We start from the raw sequence: 27,298 nt of genomic DNA, 5'->3' as shown, positions 1-27,298 counted from the left end.
GACGTTAATCGCCTTATATTTATTAATGAATTAGGCGCTAATAAGAGGACCAGGTATAAGAAGTTTGGCTAGAGCCCCGTAAACGTTCCTGCGATTAATACTATATTAATTAAGCGGTTAGAACGTTAGAGTATTCTTCCTGCCTATATAGTTAACGGCTACCTCCCTAGGACTCTTATCTGGTAGGGCTTAATAACTGCTGAAATATTTAACGCCTAGATTAAATTTACAGTTCTACTATATTATATTCCTAGCTATATGATTTTAGTATTAGATAACGCTTTAATATATAAAAGCTAGGTAAGGAAATGATTGCGTATATAGTAGAGCTATATATTCTAACTAGTAGATATAGGAATTTATAAACCTCTATACAGCCGCCCAAATCTATATTAAATATCTTCCTCTCTATTACCCAGAGTTTAACCTAATTAAGCTTTCTTTTTACGATCTAAAGGTGTGGATTCGATTAAACTCTAATATAATTAAGGACTATTAAAGCTTTGGTATATTCCTGTAGTTTAGTATATAGTATATAGGGTTACGTCGCTTAGTAGAAAGACACTTTTAGCGGGCTGGCTACCTAATAGAGAACTAGTTAGGGACGCAATCTTTTGTAATTTGGTGCTAAGTATATAGAAATTAATAACTTACTATCCCTTTTGTATTACTCGAAACGCCTTAAGTTTACGCCTTAGTCGCAGTAGGAGACCTACTACGAGGCCTAACTTCTCCTCCTATACCTACTTGCTTATCCCTATACGCAAGGCCTCTAAGTTATAGAAGTTTTTAATAAGTATATTAAGAATAGATTCTAGTTTAGTTTAAAGCTTTAGTGTTATCTAGCTAGGCCGTTTTCTTACCCAGTTAAAGAATTCGCGAAGCCTTTCCTTAGAATTAGAGTTACTAGTAATAGGACTAGTTGGCGGCGTTGGCGGTAGTAGGGTACCTACTAAAGCTAGAGCTACCGGAGGTGGTTAAGGTAGTTGCTAAGGTGTTTAAAATAAGTTCTATTGTCCTCCGGTGTTGGTATAATAGTTAGGGGGGGGTCCTATAGGGGGGGGGGGATATTGGCCTTGGGTAGGATAATAGCCATAGTTAACTCCTAATTAAAAATATCCTCCCGGGCCGTGCGCCTGCCACTCCCCCCCTCTTCCTACCCCCCCCGCAGCTCCATTCTTGACTAAAAGACGGACGGCAATAGCAGCAGGAGGTTCTTCCTTGGTAGCTTTACCATCCTTAATTTGATTGCCCTACGCCCTTATTATAAGGTGATTAACCAGGTGGTGAAAATAAGGAAGCTCTGGGTTCCCATTTACCTAGCAGGTCCCCCTACTATTAGTGTATATTTTTACAGTATAAGGCCACCGGAAGGCTACTAAAGGAGCTAGATTACCTAAGAGGACCTCTGCTAAGATGCTCTCGGGTAAGGTAAGACGTTGGGCAACAGTTATACTTATATTGCCCTTCTTCTTCTTAGGTGTATTAGATGTACTTAGGTTAAGAATATTTAATAGATGCGCGCTTATCTGCGTACTGGCCGGTAGGGTAATACTAGAAGTATAAGGAGAGGTGTATTCTAGAGTAGGTAGAGGCGTCTTAGTTAATATAACTACTGCTTCCATGCGTAGTCCTTTCTTCTTATTTATATGCCAGGTCCTTATAATATTATTAAGCTTATAAACATGTACTTTGGTATAGATATCTTGTGGGACAATATCGCGAGCTATTATATGATTGTAGGAAGCGGCCGCCCTAATAGAGTACTTATCCTCAAAGGATCTGCTTAGATGATTGGCTTTGACTTCCTTAACCCAGCAGTTAATTTTGGTAAGAAGCTCTCCACCTATAATACGCTGGGCGGAAGTTGAAGTAAGATCTACCTCCGCTACGCGAGCTTTCTAAATTGCCATATAGTATATCCATACTATATCGGGCTCTGGGGGAGTTGGCGAGCTTAAATCTACGCTAATAACTTGATTAGGTGTATTTTTACGTCTTAGCGGAGGCCTTAAAGGCTTAACAGCTTTGGGCTTCTTCCTAGATGTCAACTTTAGATTTAAACTGTTCTGGCTTAAACGCCTAGCAGGCTTCTAAGTACGTTAATTTAACTTAGAGACTTTAGTAGCCTTAGTAGGTTGGGCGACTCTAGTAGCTGCAAGAGCTTCTATAGCTCCTCTAGTTGGATAAACTATATGCCTATTAGCTGTTTAAAAGCCTTCCTTTTCCTCCGGAGGCTCATAAGGCTCCCGCTTAATAGTTGGATTAACTAGCTCCGCATTCTTATCCTTATCGTCTTCCTCATCTAAGTCCTTATCCGACTCCTGCGACTCTGACTCTACCTCTTCCTTTACTACCTCCTCCTCCTCCTCCTCCTCCTCTTCTTCCTTAACGTCCTTAGGCTGCGGAGGCGGGCAGCGCGCTAGAACTGTACGTAGGCCCATATGAACAGGTTGAGTAATAGTATTCCGCTTAATTGGTTGAGAACCTTGTGTAGATTGACTGGCGGCTCGTTTCCGGAGGCTCTCGCGGGCTACCATGGCGCCTACAACACTTAAAAATTGATCTAGATAGATGATATAATATAAATATAAAACCTCACTATTTTGGAAGTAAAACTAATACGTGCAGGCGTGGCAGGCATACGATTTGTATGGTAAGCTCACCAAAAGTCGATGTTGTGTGTGCGTGGCTCGCTTAATTTGATTTTCGCAACACTTTTGCAAACCACAATACATTACCTATCTACCAATCCATAATATACAAAGCTCCCGACTTCTCTCTACCGTGTAAGCCCTAACAGCCTTCCTTGACCAGCAGGCTCTTAATAAGGTACAGCCAACGGTGGCTACGGAGACTTAAAGACTATATTCATTAAATAGGAAGTCCTGCATCTCATTAAAGTAGGCAGTAGGTTAGTCTTTAAGAAAGTTAAGCAGCCTTTATTACCAGTAACGCGTTAGTAGAAACTTAATACTAAGCAACATTAGACTTATAAGTTCTTAATAGGCCAAAAGCAGCTTTAGTCGACCTTATATAAGACTAGCTAGCGCATACGGCTCACTATAGAGGTCAAGGTTTAATCGTATCTTATAAACGGTAGGATAAGACACGTCAATAGCCTTCGCAATAGCTGGCACTTCCTCACCAGCTTTAATTCTAACCCTAATTTGATATATAACCTCAGGTGCGAGCCTTCTGCCCATTTTAGGCAATAAGTAGTGGATTAAATGCGTTACATAGCACCTCTTACAAATTTTGGTGGGGTGCGATGCGGGCTGTTCGTGGGCTTGGCACGATTAAACGATCTTTTGCAGATGACTGTAAAAGCCAAAGTGATGGCTCGGCTAAATTTAACGGGTTAGGCGTGCTGCATCAGAGTATGAACGGCCAACTACTCTTCTCGACACTCTACTAGAGGTCGAAGCACAATGGCATTGCCACTCCCACCTGGGTTAACGCCCCTAGAGGTAGCCTTCCTTTGTGAAATGGAACTCGTAACGGTGATTCCTCGCCAGCGGCTAGAAGGACTAGACTTGCTTGGAGTGAGTTGACCCCGCCAACGACGGAGTGCGGCAGCGCATCGTATGTCACCGTCCGCTCTCGTGTCTACATCTACAGCTTGTATAGCTAACAATTGACTACACCAAGGGCCCGACACCCAACCTCAACCCGCCTCACAGGAGTAACATCCCACTCTGGTTCGCGCTCCTCCTGAAGCGCCAGCGTCGCGCCAACATAGCTCCCCCGCCTTGGCTGTACCCCGCCTCCCTCGCGGCAATCCTGCAATTCGAGACCGAGCAGTCGAAAGACGCATTCTCTTCGCCGCCACGGCTGCCTCCATCAGCTGACGGCTCCAACATCACCAGTCCGCCCTTTTTACCGTCCTCAATAGCCGATGCAGCAGCCGATGCGCTACCATACCACTGGCTCGAGCTGGGCGAGATACTGCTGGAAGCTGCACCCGATGATTTCGAGGAGCCGGATCAGGTGAGGCGGCTGATGCGGGATCTAAGGGAGGTAAGGATGGCGAAGCTGCGGGCGGGAGTGGATGTGCTGGTTGCCGGTGGCGGCTTCAAGATGAACGGCGTTGGTGGCATGGAAGTGGCGGAAGGGAGGGCATTTATCGGCGGAGTTATCGATGGGCTTAGGTACGGATCTAGGAATCTCTGCATGACCGGCTGGGCATGGGGAAGACCAGTGTTTTGCTGATGATGGCTTTGTCACAGGAAGATTGGCGCCTCACGCGAGCAGCAGCGCCGCGACAGGGAACGCGAGGAGCGCGAGAATGGCTATACAGCTACGGCTGATGATGACGACGATGAAATGGATATGTAGGTCACACGTTTCTGGCAGCCCAGACTCTGCTCGCGAGTCGCCAGCGAAGTCGCCAGCAAACATGGAGCGACCATGGAGTCGTGAGGTGAGTACATGAAACTTTTGGGGCTAGGAGTGTCTTGTCGGGCTTTACTTCTTCTTTGATGGGAAGACCGGTAGCTTGGGAGAGGAAGCATAGTGCTAGGCCAAACTTGAGTGGATAGCCTTGAATGCTTGCCGAGGGTGTGACCATCACAGTTCTAAAGACGATACAGCATTGAAAGGTCATGTCTGGGATAAGCTCGGACCCCTAGAACTCGGTTGCCCCAAACGGTTACCACCACTTTGGAAGCTATCTACACCCAATTAAATCAAATTGATTATTCACCCCTACGTGCTATGTAATATACCGGCCTTGACCTTTCTACCTAGCGCCATTTAAGGTTTAGTTTTAGCTCTTTTACTCTTATTTTACCCTCTTTCTCCTCTATAGCTTTTTTTATTAAATCAATATTTATAAACTGTAAGAGTATATATATTGGATCCCGGCACAGTCGCGATATATGTAAGGGTTATTTTGACCCTTACCCGGGTGCACGCCCGGGAGCTCTTAGGGGCTGCCAAGGCTAGCCTTCGGCTAGCCCTTGGCACCTCCTTATAAGCTCCTCGGGCTTGCAGCCCTTTCCCTCCTCATCGGTTCGTCTCCGTACGAGGCTATTGCCATACTCTTTACCATATCGTCCTCTTCCATCGACTCTCCTTGTGACTCATGCTCGGCTTGCCTGCTCCCTACCGTACACCTGGGCAATATGCCTTACAATATATTCGCGGGTATTGTCTGTCTTTTTGGCTATTTGGCGACGTGGGGCTACCTACTTATAAATCTTTAGGCCTTTAAGGCTCTTAAGCTATTCCATGCCAAGGGTTAGTGCGCTAAGTCGTGGCCGGAATTTAGCAGCGCCGACCGCCCTGTTGAGAAAGGTCGTTTGGTAAGCGAACCAACCAGATGATCTAGATTTGACGTAGTCTTGGCAAAATGAAGCTGTAGATTTAATCAATCAATTATAACGCAATATCATGATAATAAAGCTCGAATTTGATATATGTTTATACTGGTCAGATTAAGCAGGGTTTTCATCATTGGAAGAACGTTCACGGCCCATTGTGGTAGTTTAATTGAGGTAGAAAGCTATCTAGATACTATGGTTGGGACGATTTTTAATGTTTTGGTGTTCGCGCACGGGCCACATTTCCTAAACGACCTCAACAGCGCATGGGATAGATGTAAATATGTTTATATATAGCCTCTATAGTAAATTACTTTTATAAGAGTGACTAAGTTTTTTAATTCGGTATATACTTATTATAAAGGCTTTAAATTATTTACTTTTTGTAAGAGTACATATGTTGGATCCCGTCACAGTCGCATAGATTCGCGAGTACTGCTGTCTTTTTGGCCGATTTGGCGACGTGAAGGCGGGACACATTACAATTTTAGCTCAAGGCCTCTATTAAAGCCTTATTTTAACTTATAAAGATTTAAAGCCGTTACGCAGGCCCTCAAAATCGGACTCTGCACCTGTATGGTGACGGCTACGAACCTACTGGTCTTCGGATTCAGTAGAGTCAATATAGAGATGTCATATAGCGTGCGAGTAGGAGCCGGTAGTCGTTGAGACGTTGTGGGTGGTAGTGAAAAGTCTTCACATGGGATGGTGAGATTTCGAAAACCACTGCTGATGTACCCCTTCACAGTAGACGGCTGCGCTCTCATTCCGAGCCCGTGTAATCCTCATGGATACGAGACGGATTCCAAACGTCCCCCAACCCTCAAATTAAAAGCATCGACGACCCGGCACGATCGACGGACGAGCGAACGACGAACGAACGAATACACCCCTTCCTAACCCTTAGGGCGATCGCCCGCGGAGCATGCGGTCACTTGCCGTTAATCGCATTATACTGCCTGGCAGTCTAGATAGCGACCACACGGTTTTACAGTCTCCTCTTTACGGATTAGTCCCTCTCTTTATAAGTCCTGTTCGAGTACCCAATCGGTAATCGCTGCTGGTGTTGGCGTGCAATTTATCGTGGCTTCTTGTATTCAATCGATCGCTAAACGTTAACGAAGGGACGTCGTACGCGTGCGCAGCTTCTGAATCAAATTCGAATTTGCTGGCTTTGAAATTAGCAAGAGCCCTTTGTAAGTTCTGCTTCTTTTGATCCATATTGAACGGTTGGTTGTGTGGAAAATGGGGGGACAAATCGGTGGTTTAACTTTGATTTGGCGGCCGAGTTCAGGGGGTAGCCGAGTTCTAGGGGTCCGAGCTTCGACTGTCTTGGCAGCAGTGTTCGGGATTCCGGCTAGGGACAGGGTCGGGAACGTAAGTCATTGCTTTGAAGTATGCAGCTGTGTTCTCCTCCAGACAAGCTTAACACGCGCGCGACTCAGCGGCCACGATGCTTTAGGCTGGCCTACCCTGCGACGGTGGTGGTCGAAAAAGCAGTGGAAGTTTCCTGGACTTTGGGTTGCTGCCCATGTGAGACCCCGACTCCCTCGGTGGTGAGCCCTGCTTTTGCGACCCGCTCCCTAACAACGTGCGACGGTGCTGGACGTGATAGCCGTTTAGTGGCTCGTGTGAAGTCTTTCACCTTTATTGGCACAGTGCAGGATTTACCATCCGTTTATTGATTGCAATGTTGCAATTCTGTAGTCACCATCCTAGCGGAAGTTCCCTTGACCTCCTTGGGCTCACAAAATTGTGATCAGCGCGCAGTAACCTCACCACCAATGATCGTCCAAAAAACCAATGAATATGCGCTAAGCTTCAGGAAAAAGAATCGTCTTTAGTCCGGCAAGAGAGGTTTAGAGAGCTATGAAACGGGTTGTAGTCAGAGTTTCTGCTAATCGTAAGACGCAATTGTTGATAGATGTTTCATAGTGGAGTAAGCTAAATTGCGTCGAGGGGGGAGAGAAAAAATTTGATGAGACATTGCAAAGTAAAGTTGAGCGACACCAGCGATCGGGTTAAGGTGGCTGTCGCGATGCTCTATAAGGACAAAAACTATGAAAACATGGCTTGGCGATGGCACGTTGCGTTCGAGAGAGGGCCATAGCATGATTGTGCCGAGTAACTGAACTCGGAGTGTTTCTTCATCCTCGAACCTCGATCGTGCTGTGGGAGTTGGCATCCACACTGACGTCTTCAAACCAGCGGTATTCGCAGGAACCGCCAGAGCAATGCTCGACAGTGTGGGTTTTGCCCGTTTCCCCGCAGATGGGGCCCGTTTAGTCCCTGCGTACGTTGTTTGGCAGCCTTGTGGGGGTGACAAAGCCTAAACCAATGTTCCAGTGTACCAAGGACGAAGATGTTTCCATATTGAGACCAAACAACCCGCATCCTCGGAGGGTTGAGACGAGTAAAGCCGCCGGAGGACTGAAACATTTTGAGACCCTTGCGAAGATCTCTCTTAAGATGGACAAGCTTCTAATAACCCTGTCAAAAACTAACTCAAAAGAGGAGTAGGATGTTTAATCAGGTTCGCTTCCGCGACGAATTCCTCATTACGGGCCGAATTGTTTTTGGTTGGCGAGGATACGCAAAACAAAAGCTTCAACTCCAAAGGTTTGGAGCGTTGTGATATCACCGTTCCGCCGAAGCTAGCAGTTAAGTACCCTTGGCTAAGAGGGGCGATGAACTCAAACCGAGACAGACATGCCACTGGAGAGCAGTAGACACAAGGTGTCTGCGACGGGGAGCCTTGGCTACGGTTAGCGATCGAGCATGACAGATCATGACGGCACGACCAGAGCGTATGCTTATCAACAGCCATGCCGAGGTGAGCTGTTGATGATCTGGCTTATCACACCTTTCTAAATTCATGGAGCGAGAGCGCACTTTCCATCATCACGGCCATCGTCCACGGAGAAACGTCTCTTTTGCGCTGGGCGTGAGGAGCAATGGATGGAAGAGGATTGAGAAACTCGTCACAAGTAGCGATAACGCCGACGATATAAAGGCAATACCAATCACGCTTTTGTAACAGTGCTCACTATTGCGATTCTGGTCATGTGCCGATCTGCCAAGTGTTGGTGCATCAAGGCGGAGGAAAGAGGCGTGAGAAACGCTGGAATAGATCGATTTGATCTCTTTTCCACAACCCAAAGCCTCAAATTTTGCCAATCAATTGTGCTGCATCATCGCCAAGCTGGTTGTATTTTCGGCTCTGGATAGAGTTCTCGATCCACAGAATCGTGTGCCGCGCTTGATGAAGAGCCCGGAGATTAATAGCGTGGGGTGCCAGAAGGGCTGAGACCGTGGCACTGAATCCGTATTTTTCTTTCCATATCTCTGTGAAACAGTTGGTTGGACCGATTTCAAAAAGGTCACACTAGCCTGCTGGGAGTTGGTGGCAGCCATGGCTTTGAGCTACGGAGCAGAAATTATTAGCAAAGGCCGTCGCTTTCGGGTGATTGCAGAAGGAACAGAGTAGCCAAGGTGTCAAATCTGCAGGCAGCGTGGGTAATTTTTTGGTACTCTTGATGTAAACTCCTGTTGTTCCACAACACGAACGTGCTCTATGCAACTGTACCAAGCCTCTCCTCTATTTGGCTTTCCGGCAATACGACGCAGAAGCACGCCAAGGTAGTGTCTAAGCAGAGAGACTATTACTACTGGCCGCTCCAAGTGGGGCTGAGACCTGCCGTAAATCGCTTAGAGACCCAATTGGTCGGCTCGGGGGCCCAAGGCAGGGGTTTCAGTCTCTTCTGGTGTGATGTTGACTACCCACACTAATCCGGATTGACTCCGGTCGATCAGCAACGGCTCTGGCCGTGGCTGGTGAGCCGAGTCTTAGTTGTCGTAATTGGACGTGTCGCGGCAAAATAGCCCCCTTTGCTCATTACCGAAGGCGTCCTTCTCTTCGGATTCGGGGTGGAGCTTTGTTAACTGGCCTATGCTCCAAGGGAATCCTCTGGAAGAGAAACCATGGAAATATCGCGTTGCGGTATTAAAACTGCAGCAAGGACGCGTCGCGAAGAGCAACTGCGTTGTTCTGGCATATTCCACTGCGCACAAAGCGGTTGCTGAATTTTTGTTCCACAGCACCCAAAGAAGCACCGGAGGAGTGGGGTAGTGAGGCGTCGTATACGATCGATGGAGATGACTCTGGCGGTGGTGTTCCTGGCTCGCTGTGCCGCAGTGCATCATGCTTTGCAGAAAGGACGGCTTTCCTGGAGTGGGATCCTGTGCATGAGGATTACCATGTCAACAAGCGGCGTGTTGGCGTTGCTAGGTCTGCATCCTGGTCACATCCATCACAGCACAGGTGATAGAGGCTGGGGTCGCGGGTACGGCCCCCAGCGCTAGCTAGTGATGGCGGCGACGGCCATATCCTCTGCCACGCCACATGAAACCAGTGACTGGAATAATGGAGTGGAAATGTTCCGAGGAAAGAAAGTTGTTTTTCCCATCTTCCAAGCCGCGACCGTTTTGCCGGGCCAGCCACTCAGCTGCCGTTCGGACAATTTTGTTGCAGATCTGCAGGCCAACCAATGGCAGCCGCGAAGGCATGAGAGCCCCTTTCATTGGTAGCGTTCCTGGTGGCAGGCCTCTGGTGGGTGGCCGGGATATCGTGGGGAGAATTGACGATCGCAGCATTCTAATCCGGAGCGGCGCTGCAAAGCGACTCCAGGGAGATCTTGGGTCGGGGCAGAGGCCCGCAAGCCTCATCTGCAGCCCGGCACTCTCTCGGTTGCGGTTAGTGAGCCGGATGCTGCGACCGTTGCAGTTTAGTCTTGCCGTGGACTTGCAGCAACGGGCGAGCAGAGCACAGGGAGGGTCGACCGCGTCGCTGGTGTTGACATGACAGGCATGTTTTTTGGGACCAAAGGCATGGGGAGCTGCTCGGGAAGACTGGTGAAGGGTTAGAGGGCGTGCTTCATTGCCCGCTCTCTGCATTCCCTTTCCAGTGCGCGAAGCCATTGGCTGGCTCTTCAGGCTCAAGTGATAGAAGTTGTTACCTTCTTTCTAATGGCGGCCCGTGCAAGAGGGCAAAGCACAGGGGGCCGCTCTCGAAAAGCACATCGCACATGTCCCCAGGCGTGTTGGGCCTCTGTGCGAACAACGGTGGCTTATTCACAAAACCGCTAAGCGGCCCCGCCTAATGTTAGTGGATAGGGTGCTCTGCGAAGGTCGTCCGTGCTCGACGAACGGGTCCCTTGCGCCTAGCTAACACCCGATTAGCAGCTTAACTGCCTCTGCAGCCCACCGAATCTATCGGGGGCGACTTCGCCAGTCTTGTCGATATTATTGACGTGCCTCTGCTTCCTGCTTCCTGCTTTTTCTCGATTGCTTGGTTTTGCGCTGCTGCGATTTTCGCTTGTTTTGTCTCTGGGGACGCTTCGACATCGAACTTCGACTTTTGTATATCGGCTGTTGAAATACTAGCATCCTGCACTCGGAAAGGCAGGCAACACCCTTGCATTAACCCTTGCACCTCCTTCAAAAACTGCTACTCCACGTTCGCTCCCTCTCGCAACGCTCCTCAAGAGGACTGACCAGAAGAAACACTGCATGTTGGGTTCTCTGTCAGTCACAATTCACGCGTCTACCCTGTCCTGCGGTAAGTTCTGTGTAACAGAAACCGTATCCGTCTGAAGCCTGGAGCCGACCTTGACGAGTTTGGCAACCTGTTTCAATAGACGCATCACCACCGTTAATGGTGCTCGTCGCATTGTGACAAATCTCGGGGTCGAAGAATAAGCAAAGTTCGTTAGGGCCGGACCGCATTTTCAATATATCGCTCAGGGCGCCTCACCATAGCACTGCGGGGAGCCAAGGCAGTATCAATTGGCTTTCTGAGACAGAATTCCGGTTGATTCCGCTACAATTGTGGAAATACACAGGGCCGAACAAGCGGGTATGTACATTTCCGTCGTCGAGACTGCATTACTACATTCTTGAAAGGATCCTTTCCTCTGGGATTCATTCCTACCCATTGGCCAACACAACAAATATCTAACAACAGAGCACTGACAGTGTGGACCAGAGTAAATACAAGTACTCCTAGCAATTGTGACCGGCTCACTATTAATTATTCTACGCCAATTCCTTCGTAGCAAATCCATATCGCTTCCACGAGCCGACGAGTGCAACACAGGAAGCAGCCAGTACTACAATACCAGCCAATTGATGAACTGATCCAATGATTAAGGTTCGATTTCGGAACGCTACATCGCATGTCTAGCACTTTTCCAGCTGTGCTCAGGATATTCGAAGTCGAGGGTCCGACCTATTTCGCGTCTAAGAGCATTAGGGGACTTTAGACAACGCCCACAAGTTATGGAAATGGCTGAGTTCCAGGACAGAGACGAGGTAGAATTCAATGCAAGCGCTTTTGTAGCGCCTCTCGTGATCAGCAAGTCGCCCCAAAGGACACGGAGTGCAGGATCACGACACACTAGACAGTCATCTTCAAAAAGCCGCCGGGCAGCATCGATACGATCACAATCACAGATATCACCTCCATTAACACCTCGCACATCAAGGGAGACGTTTCCTCCGACACCAGAGCCGCAACTTGTTTTTCACAACTACTTGCGCGCGTTCTACCACTTCCATCCAACATCCACAGTATCGTCCTCGACGGATGAGTCTTCAATTACAGTTCCAATTAACCAGGGTGATGTTATCTTAGTACATTCAGTTCATCCTAACGGGTGGGCGGATGGCACACTTCTCGCATCGGGGGCTCGAGGATGGCTTCCAACGAACTACTGCGAGGCCTACGATCATCCATCCATTCGCAATCTCCTAAACGCACTGACTCACTTGTGGGATCTTGTTCGAGACGCGGAGAACGGAGACCTGGCCGTCTTTACCAAGCAAGACTATGTGAGGGGCATGATCGCAGGTGTGCGATTTTTCCTAGTAAGCCGAACACTTTATCTATACAATACTCTTGTAAGAGACCAATAGTAACATTATTAACCACTATTAATAGGAGAAATCACAATGCTTGACAAGGGAATCGCCTCTAATCCAAGATCATGTCGGCCTCCGGCGGATGCGAAAAGGGCTCCTTGGCGACCTTTCCACATTTGTAAAGACGGCGAAAAAGTTACAGGAAATACTCCAATGCCAGCGGTCGACCGTCTCAGTTCTTGAGCTGCTTGACGAATTAGTGTTAAAAGCATTTAAACTCGTAACGCGAGCTGTTCGGTTTCTCGACATCTGGGCACAGGATGCCGTTTCAATACCATTCGATTTCGCCGATAGTAGTAATAGGCCACTTACTCCACCGGTTGACACTGCCGATCGCAATATCATGCAGTTGCGGTCGCATTCGAGTGAGAGCGTAGAGAACAGCGTGTCAACATTCGACCATGCATCTGTTGTGTCACGAGCGAACTCGGTGTCAACACGAGAAGAGCATGAGGGCGCGAGTCAGCTGGAGCGCGAGGGCGCGAGAAGTCAGCCACCACGTAGCCGCGCATCTATTGTCTTTACAACCCCGTCCGAATCGGATTCCCTCCAATCACCTCTCGTCACCTCTCAGCCCCCAGCGCAAACAAAGCGGTTATCTGTAACTCATCGATTGTCGTACACGGGTAAATCACAGGGCTTGCAAAAACAGAACCTTGCATCGGAGCGGCTGTGCGCTGCGCACGACTCTTTCCTGAGGTTCATTGCCTCATTTATTGGGTTGCATCTGCAATCGCGCTCTTCTTCAGAGCTTTTACTTACCACACAACAATCCGTCATTGCGTGCCGACAGCTCCTCTCCGTAGTAGAGGAAGTATGGGAACGCGACTCTCAACGATCTGAACAACTGGAGCAAGCAAGAGACACAATGCACGCGAGACTCGGAGAGCTTGTGCAGGCTACAAAGGGGGTATTTAGTCCTTCAGAATCCGCCAATGGCGATGATGTCTTCATGCCAGATTCAGGCAAACAGCTAGTCACTGCAGCTACAAGCTGCGTTCGATCAGCAGGTGAATGCGTCACCAAGGCCAGGATGGTTATCGAGAGAATTGGTGACTTCGAATTCGAGCATGTCGGATTAGGCATCTCGCATACGATATTCGAAAGCCTTGACGCTGGCTTTGGACAAGACCCAGAACCCACCACACAGGACGAACCAATAGAAACCGAAAAACCATTGCCAGCACCACCAACAGAGTCGGTTGCTCGACCACCTCCACCACCTTTACTAATCTCCGAGTCTAAACCTCTTCCTGAACCACCCGCGCCTTCTCCGATTCCAACGTTAGAGGTGTCCTTACAGCCAACAATTGTTGAGAGTCCAACCGCAGTCTCGTTTAGGTCATCCCGATCCTCTTTGCCCCCTCTTGAGCAGCTTCCTATTCCTCAACTACCACAACCAAGCGTGACGGACTCGCAAAGTCCTGCGACTGCCGCTCAACGATTCTTCGGAAGGTCTGCTCGAGTGGATAGCGTCAACGTGTCCGTCGCAGATTCAAATAGCACATACCCAAACAGTATCAGAGGCGATAGTGCAAGCATTATCTCGCAGGTATCGACACGAGCCACAACACCGGACAATTCCCCTTCACAGCGCCAAGGGGAACACGTTTTGATGAGCAGCTTTGGCAGTGCATCTGAGCTACGGTCGATTGCTAGTGACGAGACAACTGGAGTCGAGGCACAATTACTCGAGAAGACATATGCGCACGAACTCATTTACAACAAAGAGGGACAGATTTCTGGCGGCTCTCTCCCAGCGCTCGTCGAGCAGCTGACTACATACGAGTCGACTCCTGATGCCATGTTTGTCACGACCTTTTACTTAACTTTCCGACTTTTTACGACACCGATAGATTTCGCCCACTGTCTCATTGACAGATTTGACTACGTTGGGGATGGTGTTCCAGTCCGCTTAAGAGTATACAATGTCTTCAAAGGATGGCTCGAGAGCCATTGGCAAGGCGACTCTGACTCTTCGGCTCTTGGCGTGATCCTTAGTTTCGCGACTGGGAAGCTGCGGGCCGCATTGCCAGCGGCTGGAAAGCGCCTTGCAGAATTGACTGCTAAGGTCAATGAGGTGCACGCCGGCGCACTCGTACCGCGACTGGTGTCTTCGATAGGAAAGACTGGGGTTTCAAACACCGTGTTTTCCGCGGCTGATAGTAATGCGCCGAACCCAGTTGTTACGAAGAGCCAGCTGAATGCGCTAAAGAATGCGAAAAACGGAAATTCCCAGTGCAGCATTCTTGACTTTGACCCACTTGAGCTCGCAAGACAGTTTACGCTCATCGAATCGAAGATTTTCTGCTCTATTCAGCCGGAAGAGCTTCTGGCATCAGAATGGACCAAGAAAATAGACTCAAAGGCCGTCAATGTTCGGGCGATGTCAACTTTGTCGACTGATCTTGCCAACCTCGTTGCGGATACGATCTTGCATCTTGAAGATCCGAAGAAGAGAGCCATTATTATTAAGCACTGGGTGAAGATTTCGATGAAATGCATCGAACTCAATAACTACGATTCGCTTATGGCTATCATCTGCTCTCTAAATTCTTCGATGGTTCTACGACTGAAGCGAACTTGGGAGCTGGTTTCACAGAAGACCAAGGGGCGACTGGAGGAGCTAAAGGCGATTGTTGATGTAGGACGTAACTACGCAGTCCTGCGTCAGCGCCTCCAGAATCATGTTGCACCATGTATTCCGTTCGTCGGCATCTATCTCACCGATCTTACCTTTGTGGATGTTGGCAATCAGACAACCCGTCAGCTACCTAGCGATGGCAGCCGGGAAGGTGTTTCCGTTATCAATTTCGACAAGCACATGCGCACCGCAAAAATCATTGGTCAATTACAGAGCTTCCAAGTTCCCTACCGACTCATCGCCGTACCTGAGATGCAAGACTGGATGGAATCTCAAATCCAACGGGTCAGAACAAGTGATCAAGCTAACGTGCAGAGCTACTACCGACGCTCGCTGATCCTGGAGCCTCGTGAACCACAACCAGTAATTAGACCTAGCCCACAGCTAGATAGTAGTGCTCGAAGTACCCATTCTACCACCAGTCGTGAAAGCTCAAGAGACCGTTTCGACTTCCTCAGCAACTTTTCTTTCTCTTCTACGTCAACGATCAAAGATCGCTAGACTTTTCCTGATCGCGCCTCGCGGCGTTTGATTACGTTTGTTCTTTTCTGCATAGCTTTACGGTTTTTGTATCATACTTGTTGGATATCATGACAGTGCACGCCGCTATGCATAGTGTCATCATTGCATTCTCTCAACATTTTCTTATTTGGATATTTTAAAAGGGTGTTGTTTTGCATACTTTAAACATGTCACGACCATGATATCGATGCTCCATTCCATTCGGCTTTTCTTTTATTGTTTAGATACCACTTTGAGCATTTGTATGAGATTTTCGGGAACTAGTGTTAGCATTGGGGTAGTCTTTTATACTATTATGGAGTATATAGTCATGTGGTAATACTCCAAGCTTTCGCCTAACAGGGGTCTAGATAGCGTATGGGATGAGGGGTGAAGGGTGAATGGAGTTTTCGATAGTACAACTGCTGGATGGGGAAAAGTCAGATATGGGTATGGCTTGCGAAGATGGGCCGACTGGGAAAAGCGAATTATCTAACTTACTCTACAAGATGAAAGTAATTAACTAGATATTGGAATTGCAAAGATAAACATCATCACTTGGAACATTATGATTACTTGTGACGATTCAGATTGGCCACTGAAAGCACATCAAATCCTAAAATATTCTTCTGCATCTTGTTTCTACGCTTTCTAATCCACACTTTATTCAGCTTCTGAGGACTTGGGTCTATAGCATAGTGACTATGTATGGAAATCCCAGTCAGAAGCCTTCTGCAATATAAATCTCTTCTTGGGGTACGTAAGAGGCTACACGGAGTTCTCAAGTTAAAGATAGTCTGTTTCTGCAAAGAAAAGTAGGGTGGGAATCGTCAAGGCCAATACGGATCCTGAGAATGACTAGCAAAAAGCAAATAAGTGATGAAGATCTCCGCCAGCTCCAAATCGAGATTTCGGCAACACGACTTCTCGTCGCCGAATATTGGGCTGTTCCTTCTATACTTACAGAATGGATAGAAGATACCTCTCGTATAAATTTTTTTCATCTAATTCATATGATATTGTGGCTCGTGAAAGCTTGCCATGAAGGAGGCTCCGTCGGCCGAAGGTGGCGCATCCACCTCACAAGCTTCTTCACAACGTGCAACTCGACTCCCACCTCAAGTCGAGCCTTCCCCTGCTAAAGAGACACTCATGAGCAATCTGATATCCTCCTTTATTATTGAACCCGCTGTTCGTCAAGCTCGCCGTTTTTCTAGCGTGTATACGAGTCCTGAACCTGCAGCTGGTGACAATCGACGACTTTCACATGCTCAANGCTCTCCACCTCACGATGCAGCAGATCGCGATGAAGGCACCCATGACATGACCACAACGCAAGACCACGATGATCAAAATTCCGACGTACTGTTGACAATTAGCGCCTTCCGTCGCTACTCGACGTTTATTCGTCGCTCGTGGCCAACGTCACGACCCGTGGTCGGTGCACAAGAGAACAGTCGGGATGTAGCTGCTACGGAATCCACTCCGTTACGCTTATTTGATGATCCAAGAGCTATTTCTCTCCCTATCCATACCTCTGCTGCTAGTCGTATGCCCGAAAACCCATCGCACGGTACCCCACAACGATTCCGTTCGCTGGACACCCTATCCTCTCCATCTAATGTGGCACATGTAACAACAACAATCGAGACACATGACAGGGCTGGCCCTAGGGAGGCCAGGAGCAATGTGCCTGCAATGTCTGGATCGCTCCCTGCAGATGACGGCATGCGGCATCTAAGGTCAAGGATACACGAGATACGGGATATGAAGGTGCCCAACGATGAAAAGGCACGGATGATGCACTTTCTCATGACTGAGCGGTACAATATCTCGCAAGCTCAGCTCCTAAGGCCTTTGTCACCTTCAAGCTTCGTCTCTCACGATCGTCCGTTCACACCGAGCTCGACACACTCCGTTCTCGAATCCGAAGCACAGGTCTCGTCGCCCATCTCTGTCGCATCAGAGTTTGACCCTGAGAATCCTTATAATATCGGTCCTGGAGACGTCAACCCTACGTTCCGAATAAGGTCATCACGGCTGGGTGCGGATATTAATGGAGAAGACGAAGACTTCGATACAGAAGAGGACGGGACGTCTCTTGGTTGCCAACACTACAAGCGCAATGTTAAAGTCCAGTGCTTTCAATGCCGTCGGTGGTACACTTGCCGTCACTGCCATGACGAAGTAGAATCACACAACTTGGACCGTAGAAAAACTCAGAACATGCTCTGTATGGTTTGCGGCACCCCACAGCCGGCTGGCGAACATTGCAAGAACTGTGGTCAACAGTCTGCATGGTATTACTGCGATATATGCAAGCTCTGGGATGATAACAGCAGTAAGAGGATCTACCATTGTGATGACTGTGGTATATGCAGGAGGGGAGAGGGCCTGGGCAAGGACTATATCCACTGCAAGGTTTGCTTCGTACGTCCAAATTTTTGTAGAAATGCTAATATCCGCGCAGAAATGCAATGTTTGTATTGCAATAGGCTTTGCTGACTCCCATCGTTGTGTCGAGCGGGCCACTGAATGCGATTGTCCTATCTGCGGTGAATATCTCTTCAGCTCCTCGTCGGCTGTGGTCTCCATGCCCTGCGGCCACTACATGCACCAAGGATGCTACGCTTTATACATGGAAACTGCATACAAGTGCCCTATGTGCAAGAAGAGTGCAGTAAATATGGAGTTACAATGGCAGAAATTAACGCAGGCCATTGAAAGCCAGCCAATGCCAGAGCAGTTTGCTGACACCCGGGTTGTCATCCAATGCAACGACTGCTCGGCCAAGTCTTCTGTGAAGTACCACTGGCTGGGAAACAGGTGTAACACCTGCGATTCCTACAACACCAACGAACTGCGACTGCTTAGCGGCCTGGAGACCGATCCAGCTGTGGATGAATCTACAGATCAGACTCCACCAGACTCTCGAAACATGGCAAGCTCGCCGCCACAGAGGCCATCGGTCGAGATCAGAGCCGCTCGGTCGTACTTCCTAGGTGTTCAAGAGGGCCACGGCGACAGCTCACGGTCATCATCTGCTGAGATAGCCTCTTCCCTTCCATTCCAGGTGTTCGAGCGCGTGAGCAGCTCTCTCTCTCCACTCCGGAACTATCTCGGGCGCCCTGAAGAAGATATGTTCCGCGCCACCGAACCAAGCAACGACCAAGCCCTCGATTTCTGGGGCGCTGATGGCCGATTCCTTTCTGGTGGAGAGGAGTCCGAAGGTTCAGACTCTGATAGCGATGAGAGCATGGAGGATGAAGAGGATCTAGCAGAAGAAGAGGGAGAAGATGCGGACGAAGGCGATGATGAAGTGAATGATATTGAGCTTTTTGGACACCGATGACTTTAGTGTGGGGTTATTTACGGAAATATATTAGGGGCGTTTGATTGCGCTTACGTATGACTTGCGGTGTCTAAATGGGCTTACGAACTTATGAGAGTCGGTTGGCGGATTTCAGAATGTTGTTTCTATTTGTATAGTTGAATCATTGCTGGCGTTCCATCATCGTAGAGCTGTTAGCTGAGATGATGCTCGTTCGCAGCCTTCCGGATCGAAGATTGGTGGCCTTTCTCTTCGTGACTAGTGAACTTATATTAAAAAGTTTAATGTCCATGAAGAGAGTGAAGTACTCCTCAATGCATGATTAAAAAGTAGGAAATCCCTAGCCCTAGAAGAGCAACAATCGGGGGATCTAGAGAATAAAAATTCCCTAGGTATGCTAACTAGCACTCGAAAATTTTGAGCGGACTTATGGAGGTAGCGAAGGACCCTTGAATGCATAGTTAAAAGCCATAAAATTCCAAACCCTAGAGTGGCAACAATTGTGGGATTTGGAAAAATAAAAAACCCCTGCTATCCTAAATTTCACTATAAGGTTCACAATAAGTTTATGAAGGAAGTGAAGGACCCCTAGAGGCATGATTAAATGCTATGAATTCCTTAGATCTCATATGCGGCAGTTTAGGAGATTTAGAATATAAGAAATCCCCGGGTGCGATGAATTTTACTTGAATATTTTTGATAGACTTGTGAGGGTAGTGAAAGCACCCTAGACNCATGGTGGTGATGACGGTTGAAACCGCACCCCTCACACCGCCGACCAAAAGATAATAAACGCCAAGCCCCAAGCGAGCAACTCGCACAGAAATTCGACTTCGCAAACTAAACACCATTTCCACGACATCTCGACACCGGACGACGACGCACCCAATTCCGCATCAGTAAGCCCGACTCCCCATTTCTCTCCTCTTCTTCAGCACTCCCAACTAACCACACCCTCTACCCACAGCAATGTCGACCAAGACCAAGAAGCCTGCTGGCAAAGCCGGCCGCAGCGCCATTGCCGACGTCGTCGCGCGCGAGTACACGATCCACCTACACAAGCGAGTACGTTCAGTTTTGTGAAGTCCAGTTACGGCCCTCTGCGGGGGCATTGGGCGGAAGACTGAATCTGAATAAGAGGCTGATTGGAGGATTTTAATGATAGGTTCATGGCGTAAGCTTCAAGAAGCGCGCACCGAGAGCGATTAAGGAGATCAAGGCGTTTGCGGAGAAGGCTATGGTATGTGCTTACTTTTTTGCTGCTGTCGTTCAAACCGGGGTCGTGGTCTGGGGGCAGGCTTCTTATCTTGACCCCCTACCAGTTTTACATATAGACTTTGCATGACTTTGTGCTAATTAGTTTCAGGGCACCAAGGATGTCCGCCTCGACCCGCAGCTCAACAAGAAGGTCTGGGAATCCGGCATCAAGGGCGTCCCCTTCCGGCTGCGTGTGCGCATCTCGCGAAAGCGTAACGATGAGGAGGGTGCCAAGGAGAAGCTATACAGCTACGTGCAGGCAGTCAACGTCAAAGACCCCAAGGGCCTACACACCACCATTGTTGAGGATGCGTAGATGAGTTGATGGTGCGGGGTGTAAATGCATGAGTGATAAAATTGGCAGGCGTTTAGGTCGGGACTTGGTCTGGGACGTGTCTATGTGGATCCGATTGTAGCTCTACTGTGCTGCTGCTTTTTGCAAGCAATGAATATCAGTCACACTTGTCCCGCCTATCATGTTGCATGTTGCCTTTCTTACCATTTTTCATGGAGCCTGCTCTCTACCACTGGTTCTGTCCATTACACAAAAATTAAGCGGCTTTCACTCTCAAAGCCACTTGAATATGTCTTATCGGTGAACGCTAGATCATCCACATTATCTATATCTAAGTTTACTTATTTTCATAACTCTTATCTTTATTCTTATCTTTTTCCTTATTCCTCATCTCCAATCCCTCTACGCCCTTTTCCCACTTCATCGTCCCCCAAACATGCGTCCAACTAATCTTAGGCAGTAGCTCTACATGCGTACGGACGGGGCTCGCTCCGTGCCTAACCAGCGCTTCATCCTGCTTCTCACCCACCTCCTTGGATTCCCCAATGTCCTCCCCCTTAGCGTCTTCCGCCGTCGGATCGCCCCAACCGTAACTCGCTTGATCTATCGACGCGGTAGAAGATGGCCCGCCTGCCGGCGTCTCCTACTAACTGCGGCAAAGGCAGCGGCTTCCACCATCCGGGCTCCTCGCGCGCCCACCACCATGCCCCACGCATCTCCCACAGCCGGCTGCGCGCGCTCGTACGCGAAGCGCTTGTCCCCGCCGGTGAAGACTGCCATGCGTCCAAAGTCGGGGCCGTAGCCGTGCCTGCGCCCATCGAACCTCCTGAATGAGCTGCCGGGCCGGCGGGCCTGGTTCGGCGGGTCGTCTTCAAGGGCGTTGGCGGAGGGGCTGGGCTCGTAACCGGGTACGTTGGGCCGGAAGGGCGCGGTGGCGTCTTAGTAGGCTTTGGGGAAGGTTTTGACGTAGGTTATGTCCAGGCCTTCTGTAGGCGTTACGTTGTTGCTGCTAGGGGTGCTAGAGCCGGAACTATGACTAGGGGGGGGAGGTGCTGGCGCGTGGTTGTGTCTCTGGGAAGAATGTGTCGTCGGGTCCCGCCTCGACGGTGACCGACAGCTTGCAACGCGCCTCGTATAGGGCATCGGGGAGCGTGATGGATCTTCTTGCCTCGTTCTTTTGTAGGGCTGTCATGATCGAGACGTTAGTTAAGATGAGAGTGCCGTAGTGTGATGTAGTCGACGGCCCGAGCGTGCTACCACAGAGCTCGGAGAATGTCCAGGAAGTTGTGCCAACATTCTGGCGTGGGACTAGGACTGTGCGACCGTAGACCCCTATACTGCTGGAAGTCCACGGCATGCTGCTACTGTTCCAAGGAAGGTGGCGAGGAAGATTCGACAAAGTATTATTTAGGGAGTTTGTGCGGCTGCTGGGTATTCTCTAGTACATCTGAGCCACCCGTTGCTGTCGATTGTGACGGGGTTCCGAAGCTGCCATGGACAAGCCTTCCAAATCGGATAAGAAGCCTGCCTGGTTTCCCGTGTTGTCGGCTTGAGTTCTTTCATCTCCTTGGATATCAATCCTTCTATAATCTTTACTACCCTCCATCTCCCAAGTCTCACAGTGCGCCTCCAAGACCTCCGAAAAAGCCGCGAACTCCCCATGTCGCGCGTGAATGTTTCCCACTCCTCGCATCACAAACCTCCACCCTAAGGATTCCAATCGCGAAGGTGGCCACGGAAACTTCATCCCCATTGCTTTCACCAGATCTTCGGGCATTCGATTGCTTGTCGCAATAAGGACACCGCCTAATTGAAAGAAACTCGTCATTAGATTTGACATCATTTTTGAAGCCGCTCTATCTAGTAGCTAGAACTCATCAAGGGACAAGGTCGGAGAAGACTGGACCATGTCTCTCGCAAGCCATAATAGAGGATGATCGTCCTGATGGAGTGACATTTCCCGGAATGAAATAAGTTGCTCAAGCTTCGCAAATGCCTCTAACATAAATATATGTTGAAGTGCCATCGGCGTTTCTTCCTGTTAGGGAGACAGTCTACGAATAGGTCTATGAGCATGCTTTTGCCCATTCCTACTTCCCTATGAAGTAAAAAGCCTTTGGGAGAATTAAGTTGGAGCGCAGCTTCATGGCTAGTAAGGACTCGTGTCAAAGTTAGAATATCTCTTTCTCTTTCTGCGCCAAGAGCGAAGTCCATATTCCTCTGGCGCCAATCCTGTGGCCGTCTGATGGAATTGCTTGCGCATCATGATTACCGACTACGACTGAGTTGATTTAGACGATGACTATATTCTACCGTTAGCCCATAGTCTATAAGGCGCTCATATAACTTTTGGAGGTGAAGAGCCAAGGATATGCTTTTGTTACCTACTATTTAGAAGATTTGCCGAATGGTCGACGTCACGTACCAAGACCATGTTGTGCTGGATCAGGAGCAATTCAATTTGCAACTAATAACGCTCGGTAAAGAACAAGTAGATTAGTGACGGTAAGCCCAGTTGAAGAGCCACCGGACGCATTGATAACAGATGGGAATATGAAATTATGCAAGTAAAGAACGGAAGTCAAAGATTCCACAACAGCCTCGGGAGATCGGCGCTGTGGCGACCGAGACGACCCTGAAGCGTTGTTTCTTGGCATTTGATCTCTGTAGAGTCTTGCACACTGATTTGATGACTTGACGACGAACAAAGATCTTCTACGGGTGGTGAATACTGAGGAGTACATAGTTCGATTTCGCCATGGATGCCAAGAAAAGAAGCCAATAGCTTAGGACCGGTTCCAGGGTATTTACGCCAAATAACAACAATTGCCAAATATGAAAAAAGAACGGACGCCTCCTAATGCAATTGAATGAAGAAGGAAATGGTTTTTCAAACCGCTTAGATGTTGACGACTCCAGGCGTCCATGTATCTCCAACCCTCTTAACTTCGCGAATGAACCTGCGGCTGGTTATCTGAGTTGACCCTACCCTCTGCTCCGCATTTGCCGTTATCGACGAGTGCTCATCTGGATCATAGAAAGGGTTATGTAGTAGGCCGATATATGCAGTCTGCAATGCCCTGAAAGCCTGTGCAAGGTTAGCCTCACAAGACGTACGACAAATGTCTTTAAATTACTAACGGGCTTCAAGTCAGCATCTCTGAGACCAACCAAGGCTGAACTTCTGGTTTCAAAAACGTTTGCTTGACGTCCGTCCATATCCACAACGATGACGAATTTGACGCCTGTATTAGTGAGCCAGCCGTACATCGCCAATCGTTCGTCCACAGCTTGGAGCAGCCCGAAATCTTGATCTGCAGTCTTATGGGGAAGACGAGCCTCAAATATGTCGAGACATGAAGACAAGAGGAACGAGAATTCTAACGGTGCCCGTTCTTCCGGAGGGAAGAGTGAGATGTGAAGTGGATTATTCTGAAGACATGAGCTCAACGGGTCTTCTAAAGCATCATATGTATGTCTTCTCACATGTTTTCCAATTACCCCAATACATGCTATTGAGGGAACTCGACTACCCATCGTATTTGGTTGAAGTTTGAGTATGTGAGGAGCAGGGCTAACTGCTTATTACAAGATTACCTTCCACCAGTGAATTTCGCAGATCAGATGAATCTAACCGCGGACCTTCTATTTTAATGTCTTGCAGAATTCCCGTATTTGGAGTTAGCCACTGTAGCTTTCAAAACCGGTAAAATTGAGATGAGGTGCTGTTGATGCACCAGAACGCACCCACCAACCACAGAAGTGCGGAAATAATCATCACGTGATCCGACTCGGCATTAAACTTCGACATCACCACTGTACCGCAATAGCTACTTCTGACCGCCACATCCATTCTCCTCCCTCTCCACTCCTTATCTGCAGTCTCTCCTTTGTTTTAGTCGTCAAAATGTTGTCGACAACAAGGTCTGCAGCCTCAATGGCGCTGCGAGGTGCGCGTTTCCCCTGCAATCCATTCAGCGCCGGACTAGCTAACATATCTAAACAGCCAAACCCTCGACAGCCCTACTCCCTTACCGCGCAGGATCTGCAGCTTTCCTCTCAAGTACATCTTCAAAGCCGGCGACACAAACACAGAGGCCCGGATTAGTTGCTGACGGACCACCGGCCCCGCCTCCTATGAAAAAGGCGCGACGAGATGTGCCATTGCCGAGCCAGGAAGGAAAGAAAGGCGCCATGCAATATGCATTGTATGTGGCATGATCAACCCTTAGATAACGGATCAGCCTAGAAATGGGATATATGGGCAGCTTAAAAAGCGGGCAGGGCTAACATAGACATTACAGGACCACTCTCGATCAAGTTGCGAACTGGGCTCGGCAAAGCTCATTATGGCCCATGACTTTTGGTCTCGCCTGCTGTGCTGTCGAAATGATGCATCTCTCCACTCCCCGCTACGATCAAGATCGCCTCGGTATAATTTTCCGTGCTTCTCCCCGCCAGTCGGACGTTATGATTGTGGCTGGCACTCTCACCAACAAGATGGCTCCCGCACTACGACAAGTGTACGATCAGATGCCAGATCCACGATGGGTTATTTCCATGGGCAGCTGTGCAAACGGAGGCGGATATTATCACTACAGTTATTCCGTCACAAGAGGTTGTGACAGGATTGTGCCCGTAGATATTTACGTACCGGGATGCCCTCCAACGTCAGAAGCGTTAATGTATGGTATCTTCCAACTGCAGAAGAAGATGAGGCATACCAAGGTGTGTATCACCCACCTTAATGTTCTCAACTTACCCCAAACTGATCCCTATATAGATTACACGCATGTGGTACAGGAAGTAGTGGAAGCTTTGTGCTTTCATCGCTGCGGTCTCGTTTGGAATATGTACTACCTTCATGAGCATTTAGAAGGGGCTCACTTGTACAAATTGAACCTTCATCTTGCAATTCAGTCCTACTTTGTATTGCGGAGAGCTTGACTGTGACAAATTACCCATGATTAGATTACGACAACAGTTCAGCAACTACTGATCCTTGTAGCAGTCGTGAGCTTCAATCATGAAACCATGAAACCTTTATTCTTTAGGTCTGTGTCCATACGAATACTAAACGGGCCGTCATCCCTCCCTCTCCATCCGCCTAATCCTCACCACCTCTGCCTCCGCTTTCCTCACTGGCCAAGGCGCCGAGAAACCCTCTTTAGCGGCTCTCGCTGCTCTTCCGCACGTCGATGGCGAGTGGTTTGTGCGACAATCTGCTCCTATCCACCATCAGAGCGTGGGATACAACGGGGTTGCTATATCCCGTACGAGAGCTACCAAGACAACCCCCAGAGTCAGCAGAGAACGGCGTTGAAGTTGGCGAGGAGGAAGAGGCGCACTGGGGTCGGAAGAAGATCATTGTTGTGGCACGGCGATGAACACGGTTATTGTGAAAGCATCCGATTACGAGGCAGCATATTAAACTGTTAGAGGGTGAATGGGGGTAAAGAATGGAGGGTGGACTGAGGTGCTGAAACCAGTGGGGAAGGGGTTGGCATGTGGAGATACTGGGGTAGGCGCGATGAGAGACTGGATAGACATTGTGCATGTTATTGAGGTGAGGTTTGGGTTGAAAAGGGCGGATCTTGTCTGCTCAAAAATTGTGCTAAGTTCCTCTCAGGACATTACTAGTGCTTATCATAATAATATTTTTAAGAGCATCGCGCGTGTACGTGTTAGGGAGTTGACAAAGGGGCTAAGGGTTATTCCAAGCTACAAATCGATAGTCAGGTGGAGTCACTCGAAGGACTGAAATCCTCATAGGGGATACATTTTGAGTCCCGAATTCCACCGCAAGCCGGTATAATTTGGTACGGTCGCTGTGTCTCGGTCTTGTTATAATTCAGTGTGCGTGTGGTGCGCGGTGGGTTAGGGAGTTCAAACCAAACTGGGTTGACTAGTAGGAGTGATATGGGGTTACTCTTTTCAAGGCGAACATGTTGGACTCCAAGATAAGGTATGGAGTGGCCATTCTCCTCACCGCTTTTTTAGTAAGAAAAGCTTAAATAACAATAGCTATTAGAGGTTGTCGATCATTCAGATACATATTAAATCCCCAGGAACACCCCCCCCCCCCAACATCTTTTTATCAGTAGGCCTTGGCCCGTACTTTGTCGCTCATGCTTTTATCTTCGGCTCTTTTACATACTCATAATATCTTGAAATATATCTATGTTAAGAGCTAATTTGATCAATCCTATATGATTTGCTACGACTTGGAGCCGGAGCGAAAGAGTAACGAGAGGAGTTTAAGCCAATTTCGAATTGTGCTCGTCTCTTCAACTGTCCTATCCAAATTCCTCTTAGACGCCTCAGCTTGTTGACCACGATTAGCCAGTGCCGGAAGGATTGAAGGTATGGCAACTGGTGGTGTTGTTACTTCAGGGAGCTTCCCCTCCTCAATCTCCATACTTGACACCGGCATCCCCGACAAGCTATTCGACATCCAGTGTCCCCCTTCATCGTTTCCCATTACCCATTCTAACCATTGCCCTGATATACTGTTATAGCTCACAAAACACCAGTAGGCCTCAAACCAAAGCGGATCGCTCCATTCTGGGGATTGTGGCTTCAGTGGCATCGTCCTCTGACCACGTAATGCATCCTCCTGGAGTTTCGATTCGGCGCTGATAACAGCGTTAATGTCTCGAATGATTTTCCACAATTTGGCCGTCAGGGACCAGCGTTTCCATTTCTGCTCTCTCCAACCGTAGCTCACGTAGGTTTGCAGATGTTCAGACCATAGCGGCGATGTATGGCGGTAGTCCGCTATCGGAGGCGGTCTAGGGCGCGTTGCGGGACGCGTCCTTTGTTGGCGATAGGCCTCTGCATCAAAAGCACCGCCGATTGTCGGACGCAAGCCTGCCCCCATCTCGAAAGGTAATGCGTGTATCTAGGTGTGTTTCCGATGTTTTGCCAAAGCGAACAAGAGGGCTATCTGGGCATTCTGCACTTTAGAA

The 27,298-nt window shown here is 48.7% G+C and overlaps 12 protein-coding genes across 12 annotated transcripts; 6 read left to right on the top strand and 6 right to left on the bottom strand.

Moving 5' to 3' along the window:
- Positions 1–2,153: 2,153 nt before the first annotated feature.
- On the bottom strand, positions 2,154–2,757 carry K441DRAFT_227898 (uncharacterized protein). The gene is made up of 2 exons (XM_067640628.1): positions 2,603–2,757; positions 2,154–2,545 (listed from the first exon to the last, which is right to left on the bottom strand). Exon 2 carries the CDS (start codon positions 2,538–2,540, stop codon positions 2,211–2,213), a length of 330 nt encoding a protein of 109 aa, XP_067500565.1. The 5' UTR covers positions 2,541–2,545; positions 2,603–2,757; the 3' UTR covers positions 2,154–2,210.
- A 674-nt stretch (positions 2,758–3,431) lies between these two features.
- Positions 3,432–4,793, top strand: K441DRAFT_616882 (DNA replication complex GINS protein PSF2; the record flags this gene model as incomplete). Its single annotated transcript, XM_067645767.1, has 3 exons — positions 3,432–3,545; positions 3,652–4,151; positions 4,230–4,793. The coding sequence occupies 3 exons, from the start codon at positions 3,432–3,434 to the stop codon at positions 4,336–4,338; spliced, it is 723 nt and encodes a 240-aa protein (XP_067500564.1). The 3' UTR covers positions 4,339–4,793.
- On the bottom strand, positions 4,083–4,793 carry K441DRAFT_665330 (uncharacterized protein). The gene has a single exon (XM_067649488.1). It carries the CDS (start codon positions 4,604–4,606, stop codon positions 4,340–4,342), a length of 267 nt encoding a protein of 88 aa, XP_067500563.1. The 5' UTR covers positions 4,607–4,793; the 3' UTR covers positions 4,083–4,339.
- Positions 4,794–6,211: 1,418 nt separating this feature from the next.
- K441DRAFT_665329 (uncharacterized protein) lies at positions 6,212–6,569 on the bottom strand. The gene has a single exon (XM_067649487.1). The coding sequence runs from the start codon at positions 6,543–6,545 to the stop codon at positions 6,327–6,329; it is 219 nt and encodes a 72-aa protein (XP_067500562.1). The 5' UTR covers positions 6,546–6,569; the 3' UTR covers positions 6,212–6,326.
- Positions 6,570–11,666: 5,097 nt separating this feature from the next.
- Positions 11,667–15,447, top strand: K441DRAFT_576476 (ras guanine-nucleotide exchange protein-like protein; the record flags this gene model as incomplete). Its single annotated transcript, XM_067644201.1, has 2 exons — positions 11,667–12,248; positions 12,322–15,447. The coding sequence occupies 2 exons, from the start codon at positions 11,667–11,669 to the stop codon at positions 15,445–15,447; spliced, it is 3,708 nt and encodes a 1,235-aa protein (XP_067500561.1).
- Positions 15,448–16,530: 1,083 nt separating this feature from the next.
- Positions 16,531–19,049, top strand: K441DRAFT_616877 (zf-CHY-domain-containing protein). Its single transcript, XM_067645766.1, has 2 exons — positions 16,531–17,868; positions 17,918–19,049. Exons 1-2 carry the CDS (start codon positions 16,600–16,602, stop codon positions 18,797–18,799), a joined length of 2,151 nt encoding a protein of 716 aa, XP_067500560.1. The 5' UTR covers positions 16,531–16,599; the 3' UTR covers positions 18,800–19,049.
- A 603-nt stretch (positions 19,050–19,652) lies between these two features.
- Positions 19,653–20,426, top strand: K441DRAFT_665326 (uncharacterized protein). Its single transcript, XM_067649486.1, has 4 exons — positions 19,653–19,677; positions 19,746–19,843; positions 19,944–20,018; positions 20,145–20,426. The coding sequence occupies exons 2-4, from the start codon at positions 19,748–19,750 to the stop codon at positions 20,349–20,351; spliced, it is 378 nt and encodes a 125-aa protein (XP_067500559.1). The 5' UTR covers positions 19,653–19,677; positions 19,746–19,747; the 3' UTR covers positions 20,352–20,426.
- A 1,342-nt stretch (positions 20,427–21,768) lies between these two features.
- On the bottom strand, positions 21,769–22,173 carry K441DRAFT_679925 (uncharacterized protein; the record flags this gene model as incomplete). The annotated part of the gene is made up of 1 exon (XM_067651320.1): positions 21,769–22,173. The coding sequence occupies one exon, from the start codon at positions 22,171–22,173 to the stop codon at positions 21,769–21,771; it is 405 nt and encodes a 134-aa protein (XP_067500558.1).
- A 1,056-nt stretch (positions 22,174–23,229) lies between these two features.
- K441DRAFT_689126 (Sedlin) lies at positions 23,230–23,867 on the bottom strand (the record flags this gene model as incomplete). Its single annotated transcript, XM_067652268.1, has 3 exons — positions 23,230–23,418; positions 23,472–23,762; positions 23,817–23,867. The coding sequence occupies 3 exons, from the start codon at positions 23,865–23,867 to the stop codon at positions 23,230–23,232; spliced, it is 531 nt and encodes a 176-aa protein (XP_067500557.1).
- Positions 23,868–24,267: 400 nt separating this feature from the next.
- K441DRAFT_707432 (NADH-quinone oxidoreductase) lies at positions 24,268–25,402 on the top strand (the record flags this gene model as incomplete). Its single annotated transcript, XM_067653722.1, has 4 exons — positions 24,268–24,280; positions 24,337–24,538; positions 24,635–25,058; positions 25,114–25,402. The coding sequence occupies 4 exons, from the start codon at positions 24,268–24,270 to the stop codon at positions 25,138–25,140; spliced, it is 666 nt and encodes a 221-aa protein (XP_067500556.1). The 3' UTR covers positions 25,141–25,402.
- On the top strand, positions 25,253–25,911 carry K441DRAFT_731003 (uncharacterized protein). Its single transcript, XM_067654225.1, has one exon. It carries the CDS (start codon positions 25,365–25,367, stop codon positions 25,767–25,769), a length of 405 nt encoding a protein of 134 aa, XP_067500555.1. The 5' UTR covers positions 25,253–25,364; the 3' UTR covers positions 25,770–25,911.
- A 501-nt stretch (positions 25,912–26,412) lies between these two features.
- Positions 26,413–27,292, bottom strand: K441DRAFT_665322 (uncharacterized protein). The gene has a single exon (XM_067649485.1). It carries the CDS (start codon positions 27,208–27,210, stop codon positions 26,548–26,550), a length of 663 nt encoding a protein of 220 aa, XP_067500554.1. The 5' UTR covers positions 27,211–27,292; the 3' UTR covers positions 26,413–26,547.
- Positions 27,293–27,298: the final 6 nt, after the last annotated feature.

The sequence above is a fragment of the Cenococcum geophilum genome (assembly GCF_001692895.1).
Source record: "Cenococcum geophilum 1.58 unplaced genomic scaffold K441scaffold_42, whole genome shotgun sequence".
In the NCBI taxonomy this organism is placed as follows: domain Eukaryota; kingdom Fungi; phylum Ascomycota; class Dothideomycetes; order Gloniales; family Gloniaceae; genus Cenococcum; species Cenococcum geophilum.
The sequence above is the reverse complement of the archived record's forward strand: the minus strand, read 5'-3'. Positions and strand labels throughout refer to the sequence as shown.

Excerpts from the sequence above, each read along its gene's own strand:
- K441DRAFT_665330 (XM_067649488.1), bottom strand. The coding sequence starts at position 4,606 with ATGACCTTTCAATGCTGTATCGTCTTTAGAACTGTGATGGTCACACCC.
- K441DRAFT_731003 (XM_067654225.1), top strand. The coding sequence starts at position 25,365 with ATGAAACCTTTATTCTTTAGGTCTGTGTCCATACGAATACTAAACGGG.
- K441DRAFT_665326 (XM_067649486.1), top strand. The coding sequence starts at position 19,748 with ATGTCGACCAAGACCAAGAAGCCTGCTGGCAAAGCCGGCCGCAGCGCC. Across the intron at positions 19,844-19,943 it reads CGATCCACCTACACAAGCGA|GTTCATGGCGTAAGCTTCAA; the intron begins GTACGTTCAGTT and ends TTTTAATGATAG. Across the intron at positions 20,019-20,144 it reads CGTTTGCGGAGAAGGCTATG|GGCACCAAGGATGTCCGCCT; the intron begins GTATGTGCTTAC and ends AATTAGTTTCAG.
- K441DRAFT_665322 (XM_067649485.1), bottom strand. The coding sequence starts at position 27,210 with ATGGGGGCAGGCTTGCGTCCGACAATCGGCGGTGCTTTTGATGCAGAG.
- K441DRAFT_665329 (XM_067649487.1), bottom strand. The coding sequence starts at position 6,545 with ATGGATCAAAAGAAGCAGAACTTACAAAGGGCTCTTGCTAATTTCAAA.
- K441DRAFT_227898 (XM_067640628.1), bottom strand. The coding sequence starts at position 2,540 with ATGGTAGCCCGCGAGAGCCTCCGGAAACGAGCCGCCAGTCAATCTACA.